This window comes from Oncorhynchus mykiss, chromosome 25 (genome assembly GCF_013265735.2).
Source record: "Oncorhynchus mykiss isolate Arlee chromosome 25, USDA_OmykA_1.1, whole genome shotgun sequence".
Taxonomy (NCBI): domain Eukaryota; kingdom Metazoa; phylum Chordata; class Actinopteri; order Salmoniformes; family Salmonidae; genus Oncorhynchus; species Oncorhynchus mykiss.
Genome location: NC_048589.1, coordinates 25142419 through 25166822, shown reverse-complemented (window position 1 = coordinate 25166822; position 24404 = coordinate 25142419). Strand labels below are relative to the sequence as shown.

Here is a 24404-nt window from a genome sequence, read left to right as displayed (position 1 = left end):
AAACACCTTGAGGATTGATTCTAAACAACGTTTGCCATTTTTGTCGATATTATGGAGTTAATTTGGAAAAAAGTTTGGCGTTGTAATGACTGAATTTTCGTTTTTTTTTTCTTAGCCAAACGTGATGAACAAAATGGAGCGATTTCTCCTACACAAATAATATTTTTGGAAAAACTGAACATTTGCTATCTAACAGAGTCTCCTCATTGAAAACATCCGAAGTTCTTCAAAGGTAAATGATTTTATTTGAATGTTTCTTGTTTTTGTGAAAATGTTGCCTGCTGAATGTTAGGCTTAATGCTATGCTAGCTATCAATACTCTTACACAAATGCTTGTGTAGCTATGGTTGAAAAGCATATTTTGAAAATCTGAGATGACAGTGTTGTTAACAAAAGGCTAAGCTTGTGAGCCAATATATTTATTTCATTTGCGATTTTCATGAATAGTTAATGTTGCGTTATGGTAATGAGCTTGAGGCTATAATTACGCTCCCAGATACGCGATTGCTCGACGCAACAGGTTAATGTCTTCATCGAAATTACAGATTGCCTCTTATCCGCTTGTCATCCCCTTATGCCATAGTTTGCACATCTCAATTGTCAGTAGAAACCACATTTGTTTAAAACCCTTGTGTAGTCTTAACATTCTGTATACTCCCCTTGTCCTAAGGATAAAAAAATTGACCCGACTTCTCTAAACCCCTAAAAAAAAGCAGCTTAATTGAATTTTAAACCACAAATCTATTTTGCATGAAGAAACAACCTGTTATTCATGAAACTTTAGGAATATCTCAATTTTCCCTGTTCACAATGCATAAAGACCGCATTTAAAATCAGTGGACACCACTTTATTATTACAACACCTGTCATAATTGTTAAGTCTTGACTCACGGTTATCAAATCGTAGCATTCTTGAGAAAGTGTGAAAGACTTTCAGTGGCATCGTGGCTCGGAAAATCACCCTTCCCCTCTCTGCATCCCAGAGACTACATGTAGCCTCGCCTCGGGACCTAAACACGCCCGCTAAAATTAGCAGCCCTATGTAGGCACGCAGGTCAATCTCATCTCGTCCAATCTCGTCCTTTTCCAGTAGTCTCCATATTTACAGAAACCCTCCAAATTTGTCATCTCCAGATGTGATGAACATGTAGAACGTTGATGCGATGTCCTGGTCATGGACAACTGCATGTCTTGTGGGTCCTGGGGTCGTCCTTATGACATTCTGTGCTGCCATCCTGCCCTGGTTGTCATATGGTGACAAGGACCATGTTATTTTGCTCTTCTTTGACCAAAATGTCTTAGCTTGGGGGATTTCTTCTTCATCTGAAGATGATGCATCGTGCTTTGGGTTGTATTCTTGCCCATCTTCTTCTGCAGACACCTCATCCTCTACTAAATCATTGTTCATTTGTTCCTCCTGGACATCTGAAAAAAATCAGATCTACGACCTGTTGGGCACTCATGGCACTCATGGCTTCAGCAAAGAGAAAACTGGAGGAACTGTCATCTGCAGTACCTTTATAGCCTCTGACTGCATTCCCCATTAGTAAACAATGCTTTCAAGAAATGTTTATTTTGTCTGAAATGTTTATTTTGTCTGTGAACTTGAGTCATGTGTGGGGTCGTGGAGGGGAGATGCTGAGTTCAATCAGTAGCACACAATCTCAATTTCTCATTGTGTGGGTGTGTCTTTAAAATGTGTAAATTATTTTATAACTGTCTTAGGGTCGTTTTTGACCAGGCAATCTTTGTACCCTGGTGTTTTACAGCTTTCATGGAAATAAGAACAAAGGCGATGTTTCACTTTTTCTAATTTTGTGGTCACTCTAGGAAAAGTCATCAAATTTCAAGTTGAAAAAAAATGTCATTTAGGTGGTTGTCTCTGCTGTTAAACATACTGTCGGGTCATTTTTGACCCTTAAGACAACACAAGGGTTAAGCAAGTCAGCCAGATCAGCAGTAAATGAGGCAGTAAATGAGGCGGAATGAACTGTTTTGCTGCCAGACAAGGCTCCGCTGATAGCCAGGTGTAGCGGTGGTAAGGTGTTGAGACTGCTGTTGGGACAGCTTTGCCCCACCAAGATTTGCATGCTAAAATTGCCACTGACAACGACCATAATCCACTGTGCAACTACTTGTCCAGTCTGTGCATTTATTTTACGCCTGCTATGTTAGGATAGCATGGGGCAGACAGAGGTTGAGAAAAGAGATAAATGCAGGGTAGAGAGCAGTTGCCTCGCAAGGTATCTCTACCTGAAAATACATGATCTAAGTGAATGATAGCTAGTGTTCAGCAGTCATAAAAGTATGCCTTATTTACATTGAATAACTACTAAAATAGTGATTTATCAGACAGCATACAGTAGGCAGCAGCTCTATATAGATGAGATGAAATAATAAAACTAATGTAATATACACAACAGATATTTTATTAAAATAATGTAAATAAATGGTCAGTAAGAGATAAGCAGTAATGGGCAGTCACTATCATCATGGGACTTTTATTCATTGTTTCATTCTGTGTTGTTACAGCATTCAACACGCATTTCATATAAAAATGTATCAAAACCCGAAAACCGTGTTTATTTTTTAATAACTGAACCCGAAACCGAACGGACCTCAAAAAGCACTAAATCGCTCAGCACTAGTAGCTGTGGTTACCCTATAATTACCCGTTGGGGTGAGGACACGCTGGCGCCCCCAGGTCCTGTCACTCAGGCTTTACGAGGGTCGGAAATAGCAAGGGGCTAAGGCCCAGGCGTCACAGACAGGATCATTTTGGTTTCATTGCAGTTGTTCCATGAAAGCATACAATATTGCATACAGTTAAAAGGACAATTGTGCCACTTCTCAACCTCCTATTCATTATCGCCAGCACCAAACAAGTGTCTATATACAATACATAAATACATAAAGGATGGACACGCCTATTCATTCAATGGTTTTATTTATTTTCACCATTTTCTACATTGTAGAATAATAGTGAAGACATCAAAACTATGAAAAAACACATATGGAATCATGTTGTAATCAAAAAAAATAAGTGTTAAATCAAAATATAATTTTATATTCTTCATTGACTGACCTTCATTTCTTAAAGTAATGATGGACTGTCATTTATCTTTGCTTATTTGCGCTGCTATTACCATATTATGGACTTGGTCTTTTACCAAATTAGGCTATCTTCTGTATACCACCCCTACCTTGTCACAACTGATTGGCTCAAACGCATTAAGGAAAGAAATTCCACAAATTTACTTTTAACAAGGCACACCTGTTAATTGAAATGCATTCCAGGTGACTACCTTATGAAGCTGGTTGAGAGAATGCCAAGAGTTGTCATCAAGGCAAAGGGTTTCTACATCAAAGACTCAAGTATATTTTGATTTGTTTAACACTTTTTTGGTTACTACATGATTCCATATGTGTTATTTCATAGTTTTGATGTCTTCACTATTATCCTACAACGTAGAAAATAGTGAAAATAATGAAAAACCCTGGAATGAGTAGGTGTTCTAACTTTTGACCGGTTCTGTATGTGCTAAAAAGATAAGAAATGTCCTAAAAAATGCTTCCTCTGTGACATCACGTGGTAGGTTTAAAAGTAAGAAACTGATTTTCAAAACCTGCAAAGAGTTTCTAGCCAGGGGGAGGGTATTTTCTCTCCCCACATCACTGTGAATCAGTGTTTTAAAATCATTTTTAAAAAAGTAAAAAAAATTTAATGTAACTTTTTCACACATGTAGACTGGTATTGTGCCGGAGATAATGAAAACGAGGTTGAAAAGTGGTGGAGTTTGAGTACCGAAGCAGACCAGACACCCACCACATCCAAGTCTAACCCCTGGGCAACACGCCCATTCAATTCATTAGTTGTTCTGCAGTGTTCTGTTCAACGGGCAGTGAGCCCATAGAGAAGATAACTACTGGAGGGCTTAGTAAGCAGTCCTCAACCAGGCCAATTAACATGACGCGCACGCACATAGGCGCACACACACACATCTCACCTGCAGAGCGGCGAACATCATCATCTCCTCCTCAGTGCACTCTATTTCCTCAAGCAGGATGGCCCACTTGGCCTGCTCATAGAGCTGGTTCACCCGGATGGCATCGTACTGCAGGGGGGAGAAAACATAGCACTAAGCCTGCCTCTTCACAAGTACATAGCATAGACCCACACACATCACTCAGAGACATTCCAGCTGAGAAAACAGGACGGCCCAGAGGGGTACTTCCTCTCCACTTTACGCTCCCCAAAAATCTGCCAGCTGCAGATGTAGGCTGGTGGGGTGTGTGTGTGTGTGTGTGTCTATTTTGCTTGTGGTGTGTAAGTTGTTACACAATTCAGAGAAACGCAATAAAAGTTGAGAAACCCTAAAGTCTCATCTGATGGAAAAACAAGTCCATGTACTGTACCTTGGGGTTGAGGTCAAAGAAGCTGTGGTATTTAAACCGCAGGAGGAGCACCTCGTTCTCCTTGACATCCTGCTCCATCAGAGACCTGGACGAGTCCAGCCATCTTCACACACACCCGAGAAATAAAACACACCATATTTGACAGAACAGTGACTGTCACACTTCTGAAAGAAGGTTCCACAAACAGAATGACCTCAGTTTTAATAAAGTTGTGAAACAGGGGCCAGTTGCACTACAGCAGACAAGACTGGTGCTAGATGGTTATTATTAGGGCGACTCACCCCTGGTTGATCTTGGCCTTGTCCAGGAGGGACTGGGACTTGTAGAGTTTAGCCAGGATATCGGGCGAGGATATTGGCTGGCTGACAGCAAGGATGCTGGGATTGCCCTCAGAAAGGGGGCTATCTCCGAACCAGGCGGTGGTAGGGGACAGGGGGCTGCCGTCTCTGGAGTCATAAGTGGGGGTCATGGTCTTACTGTACAGGCCTGGACTGGAGTAGATGCTTCCTGCAAACCAGACAACACGTGTTGTACCCTGGGTTAGACTGAGGAATGTTGGGCTCAATTCCATTTCAGTTGGAGAGTGATTGAAATTCCAATAAAAAATGTATTTTCAATTCTTAGATTAGAATTTCAATTCACTTCCTAAATTGAAATTGATCCCAATTGTGTAAGTGACATCCACCAAGACAAAGACATATCACAAGTACCATACCTGCAAAACACTGAATACGATAAAACAGTCACAATACAGTCCCCTGCAACAGAAGGTACTGAACGTGTGAGTGTAGCGCAAAGCACAAGTGCCTCCAAAAAAAGTGACCATTGTTCCACAACACACACTTGCAGCCTGTGGTTGGTAGCACCACCGATCTGACCGGTGCTTGATGCCCTGCCAATGCTGTTGATGCGCTTTATCATGCACATGGTTCATACGATCATGATCACATGGTCCACAACCTGAGAGGTGCACAGAGCAAACTATACAGCACAACCAGCAACATATGAGAGGGGCAGTGGAGGATGTTACACAAAAGTGTTAAAGATAGCATCTCTGATTTGTTTGTGTTCCATTTAGGGGAAAACGGTGGATGTGCGTTTGGAGGGAGAGATTGGGCTCCCTTGGCTGGAGAAGTGCTCATATATAAAGAGTTGTGTGTGTATGAAAAAAATAGAGATCTATTCAGATTGAAGCCATTGATAATTGACCTAAGACATAAATAACCAATGTGAAACCATGACACTTCCTGTTGGCTAGCCTGTAGTAACAACCCACACTGACCAGGCCCCGTTGGCCTGAAAAAATAGGCAGGCCAAACCACTAACCACAATCTCAACAAGAAATGGCCTGTGTGTGTGTCTAATACAGTCAAAGTAATGAGAACAGCAAGGGTTTCTAGAAGGCTCTATAAAGGTCGACTCATAAATGCAGGGAGGGAGGCAAGGCAGGTCAGCTAGAGCGCTGCTCTCCCATACGGTCACAGGAGGAATCCCAAACATCTAGGGAAAGCTGATAAGAGTATATACACTGTCAGGCCAAAGTGGTTACTCCCAGCCGTTGACTTTCAGTGGGACAGTGCAAATGGGCTGGAGGGCACCAACTATGTTAACATTTCCTAATCCTTCAACCCCCTTCACTGGGGACTGCTAGGGTCTGGAGGGGTAGACCACCCAGCGCTTTGTCACCATATAAAAGTGTCTGTTTCTACACATGGCTTCTGTATGGATTTGGGATGGGGTTGGTCCATTTGAAATTGGGTGAATGTATTGTTGTGGACATACCATCCTTCTTCCAACCACTTAATCATTATATTTCACTCTTCCTGGTACCTGCTGAGCAAACCGTGAACAGATTTCTAGCAAAACAAACACATAGTGAGCAAAGCTGGTTTTAGTGAGCTTGGTTCTGTTGGAGTGAGGCAAAGCCTATCTTGTAACCAGAGTCAGCTGATTTCCTCATTCCGGTGACAAGGGCAGCAGCTGGCTTCCTATGGATACAGCCTTGTCAGGTGACCAGACCATCACTCCAGCTGAGGGGTGAGGGGGTAAGGGAAACGGGAGGCCGTGAGGAAGGGGAGAAAGCAGACAGAAGACCAGGAGAAACCTTACCTTTGACCGGCCCAATGTAAATTATCTCAGAGGCTGGAGTGGGAAAAGAGAAAAAGGAGGAAGGGAAGGAAAGCAGAGGAAAAGGAACAAAAACAAGAGGACAGATTAAAAGAGATATTAAAACAAGGAGATATTTAAAAGACAAGAGGAAAAAAGAAAAAGTAGGGAGTAGGAGTTTTTTTTAAAGAACATGGATGAGAATGAGTACCAGGGAAGGGCACTGCCAGTATGCCAATCTAACCAGCCCTAGATTAGATCCCGTTGCCCCCTCAACAGAGGAGAAAGGAACGTGGTATGGCAAACCATGGACAGTTCCTATCAAATTTCCAATTGAAAAGCCAGGCAGGGCAGGGTGTTCGTTGGAATGACCCAGGGATACATAACATACCTACTGAAATTAAAGTCCTGGACATAACTTTACATGATGAGAATATTGTAGAGCTGATCATCTGAGAGGAACAGCAGAGTAGCAGACCCCATGGCAGAGGAGCAGCAGGCATGGTCTTAGTCCTAGTTCTGTGTCATAGTCAACTGCTAGTAATATGGATGTGTGGGGGGGTCTGGGATTTTCCAGTGACAGCGTAGACATGTGGGTGGAGATGGGTTGTGGTTTTAGAGTCAGAACTGACTCGTTCTAAACACGATCTGGATCAACCCAAAACATCCTGCTTGGTCTAGGGTGAACTTCTGAAGTCAAATCTTGCCAACTGATCTTGACCGCAGTATTGCCCCTTCACCCGGTTTCCTCTGTGGTCCAGTGAGTGTGTTGGGAAGGAGATAAGGAGTTATCAGGTCAAGGTCAGAGGCAACAGAGGGCCTCCTTCAGTATGGGTGGAATGGGCAGGACTGTAGGGAGAGGCAGTGGCTGAGCACCATACAGATAGCATCAAGTGTAAGGAAGAGGCTGTGGGTGCGTGTGTGTGTGTGTGTGTATATATTGCATCGTAGGCCTGGGCCTTGTTATTCCCATCAGGCGGCCACAGCCCTTCCCAGAGGGGAAGCAACACAACAGTCAGAAATTAACTCCCAGCAGCTCAGCCATGAAACACTGCACATTAAACATTTACTCACTCCTACCATCTGAGCTGGGGGGAGGTGTATGTGCGCACACGTTTTTCTGAAAGTCTTTATCCTAAAGCAATTTTGACTCTTTGCATAGAGTTTTGGCTTGGCCAAATTCATTTTAGAAACCCCTGGCGAACTACTAACATTGATATCCTATTGATCTGTGTGGTGATATTTGGGGCAATACCAGTCACACACACACACACACACACCTGTTCAAAAGAATGGGGTCACATAGAAATGTCCTTGTTTTTGAAAGAAAACCACATTTTTTGTCTATTAAAATAACATCAAATTTATCAGAAACACAGTGCATTGCCAAGAAAATGAAGATCTCATACAACGCTGTGTACTACGCCCTTCGCCGAACAGTGCAAACTGGCTCTAAGCAGAATAGAAAGAGGAATGGGAGACCCCGGTGTACAACTGAGCAAGAGGACAAGATAATGTACTGCCTAGAACGCCAGCATCCTGGAGACACCTCTTCACTGTTCACATGAGCCCATTCTTTCTATTCTGGTTAGCGCCAGTTTGCACTGTTCTGTGAAGGGAGTAGTTCACAGCGTTGTACGAGATCTTCAATTTCTCACATGGAATAGCCTTCATTTCTCAGAACAAGAATAGACTGATGAGTTTCAGAAGAAAGTGCTTTGTTTCTGGCCATTTTGAGCCTGTAATCGAACCCACAAATGCTGATGCTCCAGAAACTCAACGAGTCTAAAGGCCAGTTTAATTGCTTCTTCAAATCAGAACTACAGTTTTCAGCTGCGCTAACATAATTGCAAAAGGGCTTTCTAATGATCAATTATCATTTTCAAATGATCAACTTGAATTAGCTAACAACGTGCCATTGGAATACAGGAGTGATGGTTGCTGATAATGGACCTCTGTACGCCTATGTTGATATTCCATTAAAAAATATAAAGTTTTAAAAGGCCGTTTCCAGCTACAACAGTTGTTTACAACATTAATGAATCTGATCAATTTGATATTATATTAAATGACCAAAAAAAGCTTTTCTTTCAAAAACATGGACATTTCTAAGTGACCCCAACCTGTTGAACGGCAGTGTATATACAGTTGAAGTCAGAAGTATACATACACACAAACAAAATAGATTTAAAAACTCAGTTTTTCACAATTCTTGACATTTAATCCTAGTAAAAATTCCCTGTCTTAGGTCAGTTAGGATCACCACATTTAAAGAATGTGAAATGTCAGAATAATAGTAGAGAGAATGAAAGTAAAGCAAGAATTGAGAGAATTAAAGCAACATCTCAAGACATCAGTCAGGAAGTTGCTGCTTGGTCGCGAATGGGTTTTCCAAATGGACAATGACCCCAAGCATACTTCCAAAGTTGTGGCAAAATGGCTTAACGAAAACAAAGTCAAGGTATTGGAGTGGCCGTCACAAAGCCTTGACCTCAATCCTATAGAAGATTTGTGGGCAGAACTGAAAAAGTGTGTGCAAGCAGGGAGGCCTACAAACCTGACTCAGTTACACCAGCTCTGTCAGGAGGAATGGGCCAAAATTCACCAAACTTATTGTGGGAAGCTTGTGTAAGGCTACTCAAAATGTTTGACCCAAGTTAAACAATTTGAAGGCAATGCTACCAAATACTAATTTAGTGTATGTAAACTTCTGACCCACTGGGAATGTGATGAAAGAAATAAAAGCTGAAATAAATCACTCTACTATTATTCTGACATTTCACTTTCTTAAAATAAAGTGGTGATTCTAACTGACCTAAGACCTAAGGCATTTTTACTAGGATTAAATGTCAAGAATTGTGAAAAACTGAGTTTAAATGTTTTTGGCTAAGGTGTATGTAAACTTCCGACTTCAACTGTATAATATAAATTAAAGGTGTAACTCAAGGAATTAGGGAAACTCTGCTTTTATTCTAATACTCAGAAAAAGTAAGACTATTTCACAGGATCACCCATGGAGTCAAATGGCAATGGGAAACGACAAGCATAGAATTGACATAAAGCATTGGAGAGAGAGCCAAGAGTCAGAGGTTGTTGGCTTAATGTCCCTTCTCCCCCCTTCACTTTTTACCCCCCTCTCCTGCCACTCTCACCCCTTCTGTCCCCTTTTCTCATCCCCTCCTGGAGCCTACAGGCTGTGTATGCATGTTTGGGATGGTGGGCCAAGTAGATACAGGGGCAGGGCTGGGACAATGGAGGCCTATTCACACTGCCTTAGCATTATCAACGCTGGCTGACACTGCATAGATACCACAGCACAGCACCATGTTCCTCCTCCTTCCTCACATCACTGTAGCAAATTCACTGACAAGGCTAGTAGGCGGGAGGAGGAGTGGCCACGTGTAGCTATTGCTCTGCAGCCTGGTTTGAGTTTAAAATGGCAGGCTGACCAACTATGCAAGGAATCCCAACCATTCACTCCCTCCCTGCCAAGGAGTAAGGAACCCAGAGTCTGCAAATCATACCCTTACTCCTCAAACTCAGTCTTATTTAGGCAGATAATAAAAAAAAAAATTTTTTTTTTAAAAACTCATTTTGTTGTCGACTGTTTTTAAAACCCTATGGGTGGTTATAGGTAGCGGGATAGATACTCCAAGAAAGACAAAGGATGCTATTCAACCGGTTATTGGACTGTGAAGAACCGCTAAGTGTTTAGACAGTATCCACAGGCTAGAAAGCATATGCTAACTGGGTTAGCATCCATAGGCCCAGCCAGTAGGATACTATGGAGTAGAAGGCTGTTGGAGATGGGGTTCAGGGTAGGCATTGTGTGTTTGAGGAAAATGAGTGAAACTTACTACCTGATCCAGGGGTGAGCAGTGGCCCCTCCAGCTCCAGAGCCGCCTCCTCAGCCTCCTCCAGCTTTTTCTTCTTCTTCTTGGGGTCGCGGGGCTTACGCAGCAGAGACGCCTCCTCTGGATGACGGATGTCTAGAGAGGGAGACACCGAGAGAGAAACAGAGACGAGTTACAAGAAATCCAAAACAGTGTCCCGGTGCTTCAAGTCTGACACCTACAGGCTCCAGAACAGCTTATCCCCCTGCCACAAGACTGATAAATACCTAACAACATGACTACACAGACCGAGTTGAGCCCTGTATTTTAATTCTTATGTCTCGATGTACACTCAAAGTGCCCTACACACGTACGCACACTGACACCAACACACTAAAATTGCTCACACACACAATATGCAGATACATGTATGCTGACTCTATACACACACACAGCCAGATACAATCATCATATACGCTGCTGCTACTCTGTTTATCATATATCCTGATGCCTAGTCACCTTACCCCTTATACATACAGTGCAGTCGAAAGGCATTCAGACCCCTTAACTTGTTCCACATCTTGTTACAGAAATACCTTATTTACATACGTATTCAGACCCTTTGCTATGAGACTTGAAATTGAGCTCAGGTACATCCTGTTTACATTGGTCATACCTGATGTGATGGTGTGTCACTGCCCTTTGTTTACAGATAGCAGGTAGGAGTCTTTCAACTCCAGGCCTCACATGAACCACACCGTTGACTTAAAGAATTAGAATAGGAGGTAGGCAAACCCAGCACAAAGACAATATGAGAAGGGGAGGACTCCAACACCCCCCTAACCTTCCCCAAACGAGAGGGATGGGGATGTGTAGTCGACTACCTGCACACGTACATAGAGCTGGCACAATTAACAAATAATTGTTTAACCGACGATTATGGATGAAGACCATCATAAACATAAAATAACATTTAAAATTAATAATAAATCATTTTGGGGGGTTTTGAGTTGTTTGTTCCACATGAACCTGACTGAAGACGGGACAGCCGGGCATTCGTGCGGTTTAGTCCGTTTCCGCGGTAACATGGACTCTTTACAAGGTGATGAAACGTTGTTACTCCTTGCTGAAAGGTTAGTGCTATACGGTATCCTTGGTACAGCTCTAAAACCTACCAATTTTAAATTGCATCTTCAAATGGGGTAACGTCAGAGTTGTGAGGTCCCAATAATCCCAGATAGCATGGACCGTTGCTGAAACAAACATGTTAAAGCAAACAAGGATTTGGTTGCCTAGGCAACAACCCCCTCCCTGCAGCAGCAGCACATGCAGTCAGGAGGAGAAAATGTGCGTCATAAAAAAAGAAAACAATTAAAACAAGTAGAAAAATGCTATTCAAACAATTATACCGGTGACCGCGGTCATTTCACTGACCAATAACAGTCATTCAAAATTCCGTGACCGTCACAGCCCTACACGAACACACACGAAATACGCTGCAGTGTGAAGTGCAGCAGCTCCTCTGATATCACACAATGTCAGTGTCTAGCAGCAGTCACTAAATAATGAGCTGTTTGTATTAACAAATATGTCTTATGTCATAACACCATAGACTCTAGCCTAGCACTTCTTCACAACATACTGGATGAGAGACTAGCTGAGAGGCAACAGCTGGCATAAACAACTACATATCAGATCTTGTGTATCTGTACATGTGTGTGTATATCAAAAGACTAGCTGAGAAGTAAACAGTCACATTGCAGTTCACAGTTTGAAGGTGCGTGTGTGTGCGCGTAATTAAACTATGCTGGGAGCTCTGTTTAAAGTCTCCTCTGACAGGCGCAGATACTGCAGACCTGATATAATGAGTAAAACAGAGCTGCATACTTCTCTCTCCGTGTTGGCTGAGGAGGCCAGGGAACCATCACTCAACATTCATCTCTAGCGTTTAGGATGGTACTGAGGAGCTGGCTGAATCTGCCAGAATGCATCTGGAAAAGATAGATGTGCACTGTCTAGATTCTAAAAGCACAGCTGGGGTAAATGGTAAATGACTTTTGTCTATGCTTCTACTCTCATTTAAGAGATGGTGGTTGTGACTTAGGAATTTAAAATGTCATTTTGTCCTATATTTGCCCATTTTAAACCTCACTCCCTATTTTCCATTGCTGGGGAGGAACATGTATGTGTGGGATAGAGGGAGAGTAGTTTGTTTAGTTAGTGTTAGTGTTACTATAGCAAAAAGCACTAAGAACAAACCAGACGGTAGCCCACTCTCCCCCCGCTCTATAGCCTTTCCTACAACTCACTCTCCCCCTCTCTCTATAGCCTTTCCTCCCACTCACTCTCTATAGCCTTTCCTCCCACTCACTCTCTATAGCCTTTCCTTCCTCTCACTCTCCCCCTCTCTCTATAGCCTTTCCTTCCTCTCACTCTCCCCCTCTCTCTATAGCCTTTCCTTCCTCTCACACTCCCCCTCTCTCTATAGCCTTTCCTTCCTCTCACACTCCCCCTCTCTCTATAACCTTTCCTTCCTCCCACTCTCTCTATAACCTTTCTTCCTCTCACTCTCCCCCGCTCTCTATAGCCTTTCCTTCCTCTCACTCTCCCCCTCTCTCTATAGCCTTTCCTTCCTCTCACTCTCCCCCTCTCTCTATAGCCTTTCCTTCCTCTCACTCTCCCCCTCTCTCTATAGCCTTTCCTTCCTCTCACTCTCCCCCTCTCTCTATAGCCTTTCCTTCCTCTCACTCTCCCCCTCTCTCTATAGCCTTTCCTTCCTCTCACTCTCCCCCTCTCTCTATAACCTTTCCTTCCTCTCACTCTCCCCCTCTCTCTATAACCTTTCCTTCCTCTCACTCTCCCCCTCTCTATAACCTTTCCTTCCTCTCACTCTCTCTATAACCTTCTTCCTCTCACTCTCTCTATAACCTTTTCTTCCTCTCACTCTCCCCCTCTCTCTATAGCCTTTCCTCCCTCTCCTTCCGCTCTCTTGCATTGCAGCACAAGCCCTGTGCCCTTATACAGCCATTTGAGTGCAGACGGGCTACCTAGCCTTAGCACTGCTGAGCACAGAGGAGTGAGTCAACAAGTGTGTCAATGGGAGTTGCACCAAAGCTTCAAGTTCTGTTAACCACATAACTGTTTGGTATTGGAAATGGCTATGATGTCTACGTTTGACCCCAGCACCTGCAAGAGATGGGCTGAACAAAGAATGGACAGAGCCCTTCTTTTCATCAGTCACATGAAAGGAGGAGAGGAATGCAGGCCCCTGATGCAGCCTGCCAATACTGAGAAGGAGGAGAGGAATGCAGGCCCCTGATGCAGCCTGCCAATACTGAGAAGGAGGAGAGGAGAGAGGGGGAGGCAGAAAGAGGATAGGGTGCAGGATGAAGTGATAATGCCATACCAACCAGAGCTCTGCAGGTGGTGCTGAAGCTGATGTAAGACACTGAACTACGGTCAGTTTTGCATTATATGCACTAATATGACTTGGGGTAGTTGAGCTGATCCTAGATCTGTGGCTAAGGACAACTTCTACCCTGAGCCAAGCAGAATGGGGTACCAGAGCAAGGCTGCAAAGCTCGATAAGTGGTTCAAAAACATGACGCTCACAAAATAAGAAACATCTTAAATCAAATCCTTTTGACAATATCCAGGGTGCCAGCTCAGCAGTAGAGTAGTAAGAACAGATGACTCATCGCTATGGGAGTGAGACCCACCACACAGAACCATTTACATTTTAGCAGACACTTAGCCAGAGCGACATATGATGACTTCTGCATTATGACTAGGGACAGGAGCTTTTGTGGATGGACAAACTAACATACAATGTTAATAGATTGATATTCAAGCTAGTGTGTTAATTTTGGGTAGAAATAAAACTGAGGTCAAACCACACATATTTGATCAACATCCAGGCCTTGACACTTTGGACAGTGAACCAGACCACAGTGTGATGGTCCACAAATGAACTGGACCACAGTTGACCACAGTAAACTGTTGATAGAACGCTGGTCAACTACACCAGAGGACAGAGCCTGGGAACTGACCTTACACCTCTCCTTCTTCTATCCCTTAATTGATCTTCTATACATCTCCATCCATCCCTATCAGTTCCTCGCTCCCGCCCTCTTGTCCTCTATGCAGCTTCCCCATAGGCCCACTTCAGGGCAGGGCCGACCTACAGTGACAGACTCTCAGCAGCAGTCTCTATAGAACCAGGCAAAGCCAACGCTGAGCAGAGTGGAGAGGCTAAGTGAAGCAGGCCAGCCAACGCTGAGCAGAGTGAAGAGGCTAAGTGAAGCAGGCCAGCCAGCTCTGAGCAGAGTGAAGAGGCCAAGTGATGCAGGCCAGCCAGCTCTGAGCAGAGTGGAGAGGCTAAGTGAAGCAGGCCAGCCAGCTCTGAGCAGAGTGAAGAGGCTAAGTGAAGCAGCAGGACTGACAAACTCCTCCTCAAGACCGCCCCATTGGTCAGAGCAGACTGCTCCTCTAGACCGTCCCATTGGTCAGAACCTGGTAGAGACTAAGGCCTACCTTCAACACCTCAGGCTGCCAGGTCAGGTCCCACAGTCAGTCATGTACAAGTCAGATGTGATGGCCAACATTTCCTGGCGGTCTTCCTTGGTGGAATGGAAGAGGCTTCAGCTTGCTGTGAGTGCTTGAGGATCCTATAACAATCACGCTCTCGGTGTGCAACACCTCCACTGTAAACTAAATCAGCACGAGGGAAACAAATACCTTATCGAAGAGAACAGAATGTAACCAAACATTTAGACCAGAACCAGGGAGTGTCTTTCCTCTTATATCAAGAGGTCACTAGCTATAATAATAGTGCATCAAGCATTTAACAAACCACCAGTAGGCTAAAGCAGTCCCCTTCCCTACACCCCTGTGTACCGCCCATAATGGGCTTCCCTCTGCAGACAGAAAGGGTGGCAGAGATGCGCACCAACATTTCTGCTGCGGACTGATCTCGCCGTCTCTCCTGAGGCAGACAAGCCGCACAACCGTGTCATGGTTGACACCTAGTCTGTCGCCCACTATAGATCAGTTTTACACACCTGGCCCAGGTCTGTCCTCTTGGGCAATATGTAGTAGTAGCACTACTGGCACACAATGCCAGCTTTAAAGAAATCAGGGAAAAACATTTACTAGACTGGCTCAGAGTATGAAGGATAAACATGGTTTTTCACCATCCAAGTTAGGAAATCGTCTCCCCTTCAAGGACTGAGACAAGCCAAATAAACAACATTGTGCAGGATCACAGAGCTGCCAGTGACTCATTGATAGTACTAAGACAGTTAGAAAGCTGGAGCAGAGTGAAGGGGTCATTTTACTACGACGTTCTGATGAGGCTCACTGCCTGCACCATCTAGATGGACTGTCTGTGGGCTTGGCTGACTGGCCTCTAGCCAGCTGCTGTGGACATGGGAGAAAAGCAGCAATGCTGTAATAATTTGATTGATCCCCCTCTTGAAATGTGTGTGTGATTCACATGGCTAGAGACTCCAGCTCTGTTACGCATCTGGTAAAGGGGGAAAGAGAGAGGAAGGGAGCGAGAGAATGAGAAGTAGAGAGATGTTAGCAATGTGTGTTCAGATAGTGTGCTTTGTTTGTGACAGGGAAAAAAAGATGGAGGGAAAGAAAGACAGAACTCCCCTGTGGTGAAGGACTGAACTTGGTCTGCACTAGGAAACAGCTACTGCATGACCGGAGACAACAAAAAAAATCCCCTGCCTCCAAATCAATCATTATGAGGAAAGCAAGAGAGGGGGAAACAGACAAGAGTGGGAGTCAGTCTGAATGGTCAGTGTCTTGTACAGCTGCAAAGATAATACATCTCTATACCCGCTCCTTCTCCCTCTCCCCCTGTCTGCAGTGTCAGCCAGTTGGAAAGGCCTCCAGTCTTCCCTTCTTGGCCCTGCTTATTCCTCATTTCATTCCCCATGCTGTGCAGCGCTCTGTCAGTCACACACTCACAGGAAATTATTCAACTGAAAGTTCCCCAGATAATGAAAAATAAAATAGTTCCAGAAGAGGTCACCATAAGAATGATATGATTGAAAACTTCCCAGAGAGAGATGCGCTGCATGTACCTCCCCAGCCACCGTAGGTCATGCGCCAAGTCAGCCAAGAGCAATTTGTCCTGAATTTCTCAAAAATGAAAAACAGATTTATTGTGGCAGAGGTAGACACATTCCTAATGAGAACTGTACAGCAGGGGTGGGGGGAGTGTACTGCTACTAGCCCTTTTCATTTAGTTATTCAGCCATCCCGGAATAAGAGTCACCCAGTTTATTTATACTCTAACAAATGTTATTTGTCCTTCCTCATTTCAAAGAAGCCTCTTTTTGCCTTTCTAAATAAAAAACAAGCTTCCAGTGCTACCTGGAAGAGCCAACCATAACAACCATAACAGTAAAACAGCCATAACAGTAAAACAGCCATAACAGCCATAACAGTAAAACAGCCATAACAGCCATAACAGTAAAACAGCCATAACAGTAAAACAGCCATAACAGTAAAACAGCCATAACAGTAAAACAGCCATAACAGTAAAACAGCCATAACAGTAAAACAGCCATAACAGCCGCCATAACAGCCATAACAGTAAAACAGCCATAACAGCCATAACAGTAAAACAGCCATAACAGCCATAACAGTAAAACAGCCATAACAGCCATAACAGTAAAACAGCCATAACAGCCATAACAGCAAAACAGCCATAACAGCCATAACAGTAAAACAGCCATAACAGCCATAACAGTAAAACAGCCATAACAGCCATAACAGTAAAACAGCCATAACAGCCAAACAGCCATAACAGCCATAACAGTAAAACAGCCATAACAGTAAAACAGCCATAACAGCCATAACAGCCATAACAGCCATAACAGCCATAACAGTAAAACAGCCATAACAGCCATAACAGTAAAACAGCCATCATAACAGCCATAACAGTAAAACAGCCGCCATAACAGCCATAACAGTAAAACAGCCGCCATAACAGCCATAACAGTAAAACAGCCATCATAACAGCCATAACAGTAAAACAGCCGCCATAACAGCCATAACAGTAAAACAGCCGCCATAACAGCCATAACAGTAAAACAGCCGCCATAACAGCCATAACAGTAAAACAGCCGCCATAACAGCCATAACAGTAAAACAGCCGCCATAACAGCCGCCATAACAGCCGCCATAACAGCCGCCATAACAGCCGCCATAACAGCCGCCATAACAGCCGCCATAACAGCCGCCATAACAGCCGCCATAACAGCCGCCATAACAGCCGCCATAACAGCCGCCATAACAGCCGCCATAACTCCTGAGCCGTGCCTTCTGAACAAGGACCAGAAAGTGCCTGATGGAGGTTTCATATAGAAATCCTCACCTGCAGCTGCTGTCTTCATTTGAGACAGAGGGCTCTGGTTGGATCAGACATGGAGGAATGACCGAGATCGGTGTTACAAGGTCAGGAGGGCATTACGCTCCGATGTTTGACCTCTAACATTATCTGACAGGGCCATAGGGCAGAGATATGGATAGAGGAAGGCTGTCTGCTGACCGCCCAGTGGTCGTCAGGGGCAGGGCCTTGAGGGCTAAATCTAGACAGTAGTGGGTGTGTGTGTGTGTGTGTGTGGAGACAATATCCATCCCTGAATGTTTGAGTCATTCAGGTGTGTTAGATTGATAAACTTTGTTGACTAAACAGGCTTCAGACAATTTTTCACAGCTGTAGTTCAAGGACAGGTCTAGCAGAGGCAAGGTGCCTGAACAGTCCGTGTCACCTCTCCTGACAGAGAGCGTTGATTGCTGATAGCTCAGGCTCTGTTTGATAAACAAAACAAAAAGCTAAAGGGAAACAAAGAGCAGCAGCAGACATGCCTGGCTCAATGGGAGGCGGAAACACTTCCACTAGTTTACCTAAAAATATACACAGTCAGTATTATGGCACGGTTAGAAAGAGTACATACTTACAGCAGGGATCATCAACTAGATTCAGCCACGGACCGAGTATTTCTTGAGCTGATGAGCTTATTACAAATAATTTGCAGACTGCAAGAGGCCCAAACAGTGGCGCAGCGGTCTAAGGCGTCACTACAGACCCGGGTTCGATCCCGGCCGCGACCGATGAGACCCATGAGGCGACGCACAACTGGCCCAGCACCGTCCGAGTTAAGGGGGGGGGTTTGGCCGGCCAGGATGTCCGTCTCCCATCACGCTCTAGCGACTCCTGAACGCTGACACGGTCGCCAGTTGTACGGTGTTTCCTCTGACACATTGGTGCGGATGGATTCCGGGTTAAGCAAGCAGTGTGTCAAGAAGCAGTGCGGCTTGACAGGTTCGTGTTTCGGAGGACACAAGGCTCTCGACCTTCGCCTCCCGAGTTCGTACGGGAATTAGAGCAATCACGAAATTGGGGAGAAAAAGGGGTAAAAAGTTGATTTTTTATTTTTTATAAAACACAGATAAGTTTGACTAAAACATAATTTCAAACCGTATAGGATTACGTCTGTCTATTATACATGGGAATACTTGGATTACGTCTGTCTATTATACATGGGAATACTTGGGAACAGATTTCTTAAATTAAAAATCACTTTCCTAGCATTTTTAAAGTCTTATGTTCAACAATGTAAATGCAAAAAATACATTGTTTTGCTCAGAAAATTTGGGGGGTCCACAGGCCACCCGTTGGGGAACGCTGCTGTACAGGACCATTGGTGGGATAGGGGCATTATTGAGTGTTGACAAAATGACTGGTGACTTACTGAAAGTCTTGCAGATGTCAGAGACGGCCTTGAAGACGCGGTCGGAGAAGTTGACCTTGACCTTCATGTGTTTCATGTTGGGCAGCTGCAGGCGCAGCAGCTTGTGCTGGGGGGTGAAGAGGAGCCGGGCGTCTGCCTGGATACCATACTTGTCCAGGGTCCAGTGGGTCTTCAGCAGCCACGTCTTCTTTTTCTCCCACCACAGGGCGTGGTCCGACCAGTCCTTCTTCACATCTGATGGAGGAAAGGAGAGGGTATTAGTTTGTCAGTCAGTGACCAGCACAACATTTATTTGCTTGTTGCAGTGACTAGAACAAATCCTGAGTCGAAACACTGGATGACAGTTTCAGAACTATTAAAAGAGTTGAGGAACACAAACCTGTAATGTGTATGGAATTCACTGACTGGAAGGACTTATGTACTGCCTACGGACAAAATACTATATTCTTTCTAAACATATGACACGAACAGGCTTCATTATGATCAAACTAATTGAGACAATGCAAATGAAAGGAGAGCCTTGTATGTGTGTCACTGACAGGGTGATGTGACAACACCAAATGTGTCCCTCATGGGCAGAGGGTCATGTTTATGACCAGGGGGGTGAGGTTGAGAGAGAGGGCTCCTGAGGTATTTAGAGAAAGAGGGGGTGGGGAACTTAGTGAGTAGGAGGGGAAGTGTTTGAGGACAAGGGGAAGAGTATAAAAGAGGTCTGCTGTTTGCGTGAGGGCATTTCCATCGAAAAGGACTAATGAGCACCATCATGTGACGTTTTTGGAGCATATCAAATTGAAAGCTAAGAGTCAATATTTTTGTGAAATGAAGCCATTTGTCATGACGTTGGCCTGGGGGTAGGTTTATGACAGTCATAAATACCTCTTTCCCCCTTTTTCCTCTCTCTACCTTACTGATGTTTCATTTGCAAAACCCTTGGTTAACAGAGATTCTGGGAACATCAGAAGGTGATGGGAAATTAACTATATTCTGGTAATCCAACCAATTGAACATATGCGGTGGTACTTAATGAATATGATGTCAGTTCGGTTGTCATCGGAGACATTCTCAATGATAAGATGACAAACTCTACAGTGGAAAGTCTACACATCAGAGTTATCAGATTCACATGGAATTGTTGTTCAATTTAAATGTTTGAATATGAAATTATTCGTGATGGGATGAAATGTGATTTTAGCTTCTAAAATGTGAGATTTGGGTTTTCATAAGATAGGGCTCTGCTCAATCAGTGGCCCGCCCCTGTGAAGGGACATGGGCTATAAAACTTTTCAAACACGCCCTCCTCTCCCTTCCTATATAAGCCCTTCACGACAATATAACCTCCTGTTCCGAGGACGACGGTCCGATGTCAGAATGGTTCAGATAATAACTACAGAACGAAGCCAACATCAGCGTGAGCTTTGGTTGTGAATGGTATGAACTTGGAACTCTTATTCACTGCAGAAGTGACACCTCCTAGCCGTTGAGTTAGCAACAGCCGCTGAAAACGAGGTTTAGGAAGGAACAGACAGAGTATCCCGTCTACCACACAACAACGTTACTACAATGTATTCAATTTACCAGCAGAGACAGAGACATTCTTCAAAGGACAAAGTACTCGGTTGGGCAACACGGCCTTCCATCTACCACCAACCTACCTAAGCGCAGCTCAGAGTAAATATTTATTGCATTTACCTTTTCCAAATGGGAGGTAATTTAGAATGCATAAGATACTGTATTTACGATAGCACAGCTTCGCCCTTTGTTCCTCAGTATTCCCGCTCTTTCACTCAAACCCAGCCCTTTTCTTTTGTGTAACCAGCGGTCATATCTGCTCAGCCCGCTAGGGACATTCTCCTTTATGACGTAATTTGTAATCAAATTATGATTTAAATGTGTATGTGTAATTCTGTGTGATTAGTTAGGTATTTAGTAAATAAATAAACCCAATTTTGCATTGCTGATTCAACTTCTTAGCCAGGGTTCGTGCAGATAACCAAGAATGTACAACTTTCAGATGAGACTGAAGTAAGATGAAGATTAATGTTGACTGTTATTGATGTAAAATATTACTAGGTCTTTAAGAGTTTATTCGGAAGATAACAGCTCTATAAATATTATTTTGTGGTGCCCCAACTCTCTAGTTAATTACATTTACATGATTAGCTCAATCAGATATCATTAATTACGGAGAAATTATTTTATAGAATAGCATGTCATATCACTTAATCCGGCATAGCCAAAGACACAGATAAAAAAAAAATACAATTTCCTCCCATCTTAAAAGCAACTGAGACTAGTCAGGATCAAGGGAAAGGTGAGCGGAGCAATGTACAGAGAGATCCTTGATGAACACCCTAGTCTGAGGTCCTGAGCAGGTTAAGGTTCAACTTCATAAGTAAAGGCTTTGATTTCTGGATTAACAAGGGGTCTTTGAAAACATTACCAGAAAATGCTTAAAAGGCTATCAGAAAAATATCAAAACACAATGTCTACGTGTAGGCCCCTGCCAACTAATATCAACACATATATATTTAGTTTGATACATGTTTTACCTTCTGTTAGGTTTAAGAAATATTGCCTTGTAATTGTGTTACCAAAATATATATCTAATTCCTCTCCCTCACTGAGGGAGGAAAATGAAAGTTCACAGAAGTAACAAGTAAATGGTAGACCTACCAATTAGTCAGTGATTTTACTGTTTTCAAATTTGAAGGCCTACAAGCCCACAGTCCAGCCTCTCTCAGCCCATTGCGGACAGTCTGAGCACTGATGGAGGGATTGTGCGTTCCTGGTGTAACTCGTACAGGATGGCAACAACTGCCCGTCCCACAGGTGTGATGATCGGATGTACCAATTCTGTGCAGGTGTTGTTACACGTGGTCTGCCACTGCGAGGACGATCAGTTGTCCATCCCGTCTCCCTGTCTAAGGCGTCTCACTGTATGGACATGGCAATGTATTGCCCTGGTCACATCTGCAGTCCTCATGCCTCCTTGCAGCATGCGTGAGGCATGTTCACGCAGATGTGCAATGCAGTGTTTAAACCCTTTACAATGAAGATCTGAAGTTATTTGGATTTTTACAAATTATCTTTGAAAGACCGGGTCCAGAAAAAGGGACATTTCTTTTTTTGGGTGATTTTAGTTTACAGCACCTCAGATTGCAACCCAAATAAATGCTTCAGAAATCAAGTAACAGACATCAACTGTTCAGAGGAGACAGCGTGAATCAGCCCTTCATGGTTGAATTGCTGCAAAGAAACCACTACTAAAGGACACCAATCGAGGGAGACTTGCTTGTGCCAAGAAACAAGAAAAATTGACATTAAATTGGTGGAAATCTGTCCTTTGGGTGAGTCCAAATTTAAGATTTTAGGCTCCAACCGCCGTGTCTTTGAGACGTAGAGTAGGTGAACGGATGATCTCAGCATGTGTGGTTCCCACCGTGAAGCATGGAAGAGGTGGTGGTGTGATGGTACTTTGCTGGTGACACTGTCAGTGTTTAGAATTCAAGGCACACTTAACCAGCATGGCTACCATAGTATTCTGCAGTGATACACCATCCCATCTGCTTTGCGCTTAGTGGGACTATCATTTGTTTTTCAACAGGACAATGACCCAACACACCTCCAGGCTGTGTAAGGGCTATTTGACCAAGAAGGAGAGTGATGGCGTGCTGCATCAAATGACCTGGCCTCCACAATCACCCGATCTCAAACCAATTGAGATGATTTAGGATGAGTTGGACTGCAGAGTGAAGGAAAAGCAGCCAAAAAGAGCTCAGCATACATGGGAACTCCTTCAAGGCAGTTGGAAAAGCCTTCCACATGGTTGAGAGAATGCCAAGAGTGTGCAAAGCTGTCATCACAGCAATATATTTTGGTTTAGTTAACACTTTTTTGGGTTACTCAATGATGCCATATGTGATATTTCATAGTTTTTAGTCTTCACTTTTATTCTAAAATGTAGAAAATAGTAAAAATAAAATAAACTGTTGAATGAGGTGTCCAAACTTTTGACTGGTACTGCATGTTTCACAAGTCCGGATAGCACAGTACAATACAGCGAGTAGAGCACAGTACTGAGTACAGTCCAAGACAATACAGTAGTACAGTAAAGATAGTACAATATACTGTACTGAACTATACATTACTCTGCTGTGCTGTATTGTACTCCATGTGATGTCCAAACTTGTGAAACATGAGAATGGCATTCATATCCATAATTATGCATTTCTGTGTAGTATAGATCAGGGACCATGACTTAATTACGCTACCGTAATTCCGTTACCGGGTGGAAATCCACTTCACTTACTGAACTAAAGTAAGAAAATAGTTTTTCAAACTCAAGGGGCCATGTCATGGCTGACACCACATTCTATCTGCAGAGCAGATATTTAACTCAGTTGCACCTCTAGAGAAATTGCTAAAAAGTAGTCTGTGCAGAGTTGTTGAAAAACTGCATCCTTTGTTTACCGTGGAATTGCCCATAACACCGTGGGGATATCATGTTTTAAAACTCACTCTTTGACCCAGAGTCACACAGTGATCCCAGTAATACCAGAGTCATGTCACAAAAAGAACCTCTCAGTACACTGACGGGGGTTCACCACAATGAGTGTGTCCTTTGAGCGCGGTCTTCAGAAAGGTGAAAACCCCAGGGATTTGAGGCAACTGACAGCAGCTGGTTAAGAGAGAATTACTTTGCTTTCTATTCCAAAAGCACAATTGTGATGACCTGCGTTCCCTTTGAACCTCTAACACCCCAGAAGCAGAACAGTTTTCCTGCTACTATACAGATGAGATGGACAGCCTGCACTATTAACTGTGTGTGTAAGACGAGTCTGTAATCATGACGAACCCATTGGGAGTTTCTTCCCCAATAATATATATTTTTTTACATGGATGACCAATTTACAGGCGTGCGTATCAGATGTTCCCCACAGCAATGACATCACTCCGGCATGCAACCAGAAAGCCACCTCCCGTCGGCCGTCACCACCCCCCCTCCCCTTCCCTCATCTCACTCCTGGACGCATTGAGTGAAGCACTGAGTCAGTTTCTAGTGGACTATGAGGTTGATCCAGTCAGGTTCTGTGGGCCAACCCCCCCTACATTCTTTCCATTTCTACCACGCTAATCTGTTTCCATTTAGAACACCAGATCAGTCATTGTCATCAAATACACTTAAGATCACTCAATTCTGGTGTTTTAGAGCAGTATTATATATAGTAGTTTGGGAACCACGGGTGTGTTGTGACAGTCTAATCCCTCTTCGATC

General features: G+C 43.7%; 1 protein-coding gene across 7 annotated transcripts in view; it reads right to left on the bottom strand.

Moving 5' to 3' along the window:
- The window catches only part of LOC110504215 (fermitin family homolog 2), a 67709-nt gene that overhangs the window by 19045 nt on the left and 24260 nt on the right, over window positions 1-24404 (bottom strand). For 3 of the 7 annotated variants that reach the window (XM_036963023.1, XM_036963021.1, XM_036963019.1), the window contains exons 3-8: window positions 19130-19363; window positions 10380-10511; window positions 6526-6558; window positions 4698-4923; window positions 4417-4519; window positions 4008-4115 (exon numbers count right to left, since the gene is read on the bottom strand). In XM_036963023.1, coding sequence (XP_036818918.1) covers window positions 4008-4115; window positions 4417-4519; window positions 4698-4923; window positions 6526-6558; window positions 10380-10511; window positions 19130-19363 — 836 coding nt within the window. The remainder of the gene's footprint in view (window positions 1-4007; window positions 4116-4416; window positions 4520-4697; window positions 4924-6525; window positions 6559-10379; window positions 10512-19129; window positions 19364-24404) is intronic. The other 4 variants (XM_036963025.1, XM_036963024.1, XM_036963020.1 and 1 more) reach the window with 3 other exon arrangements.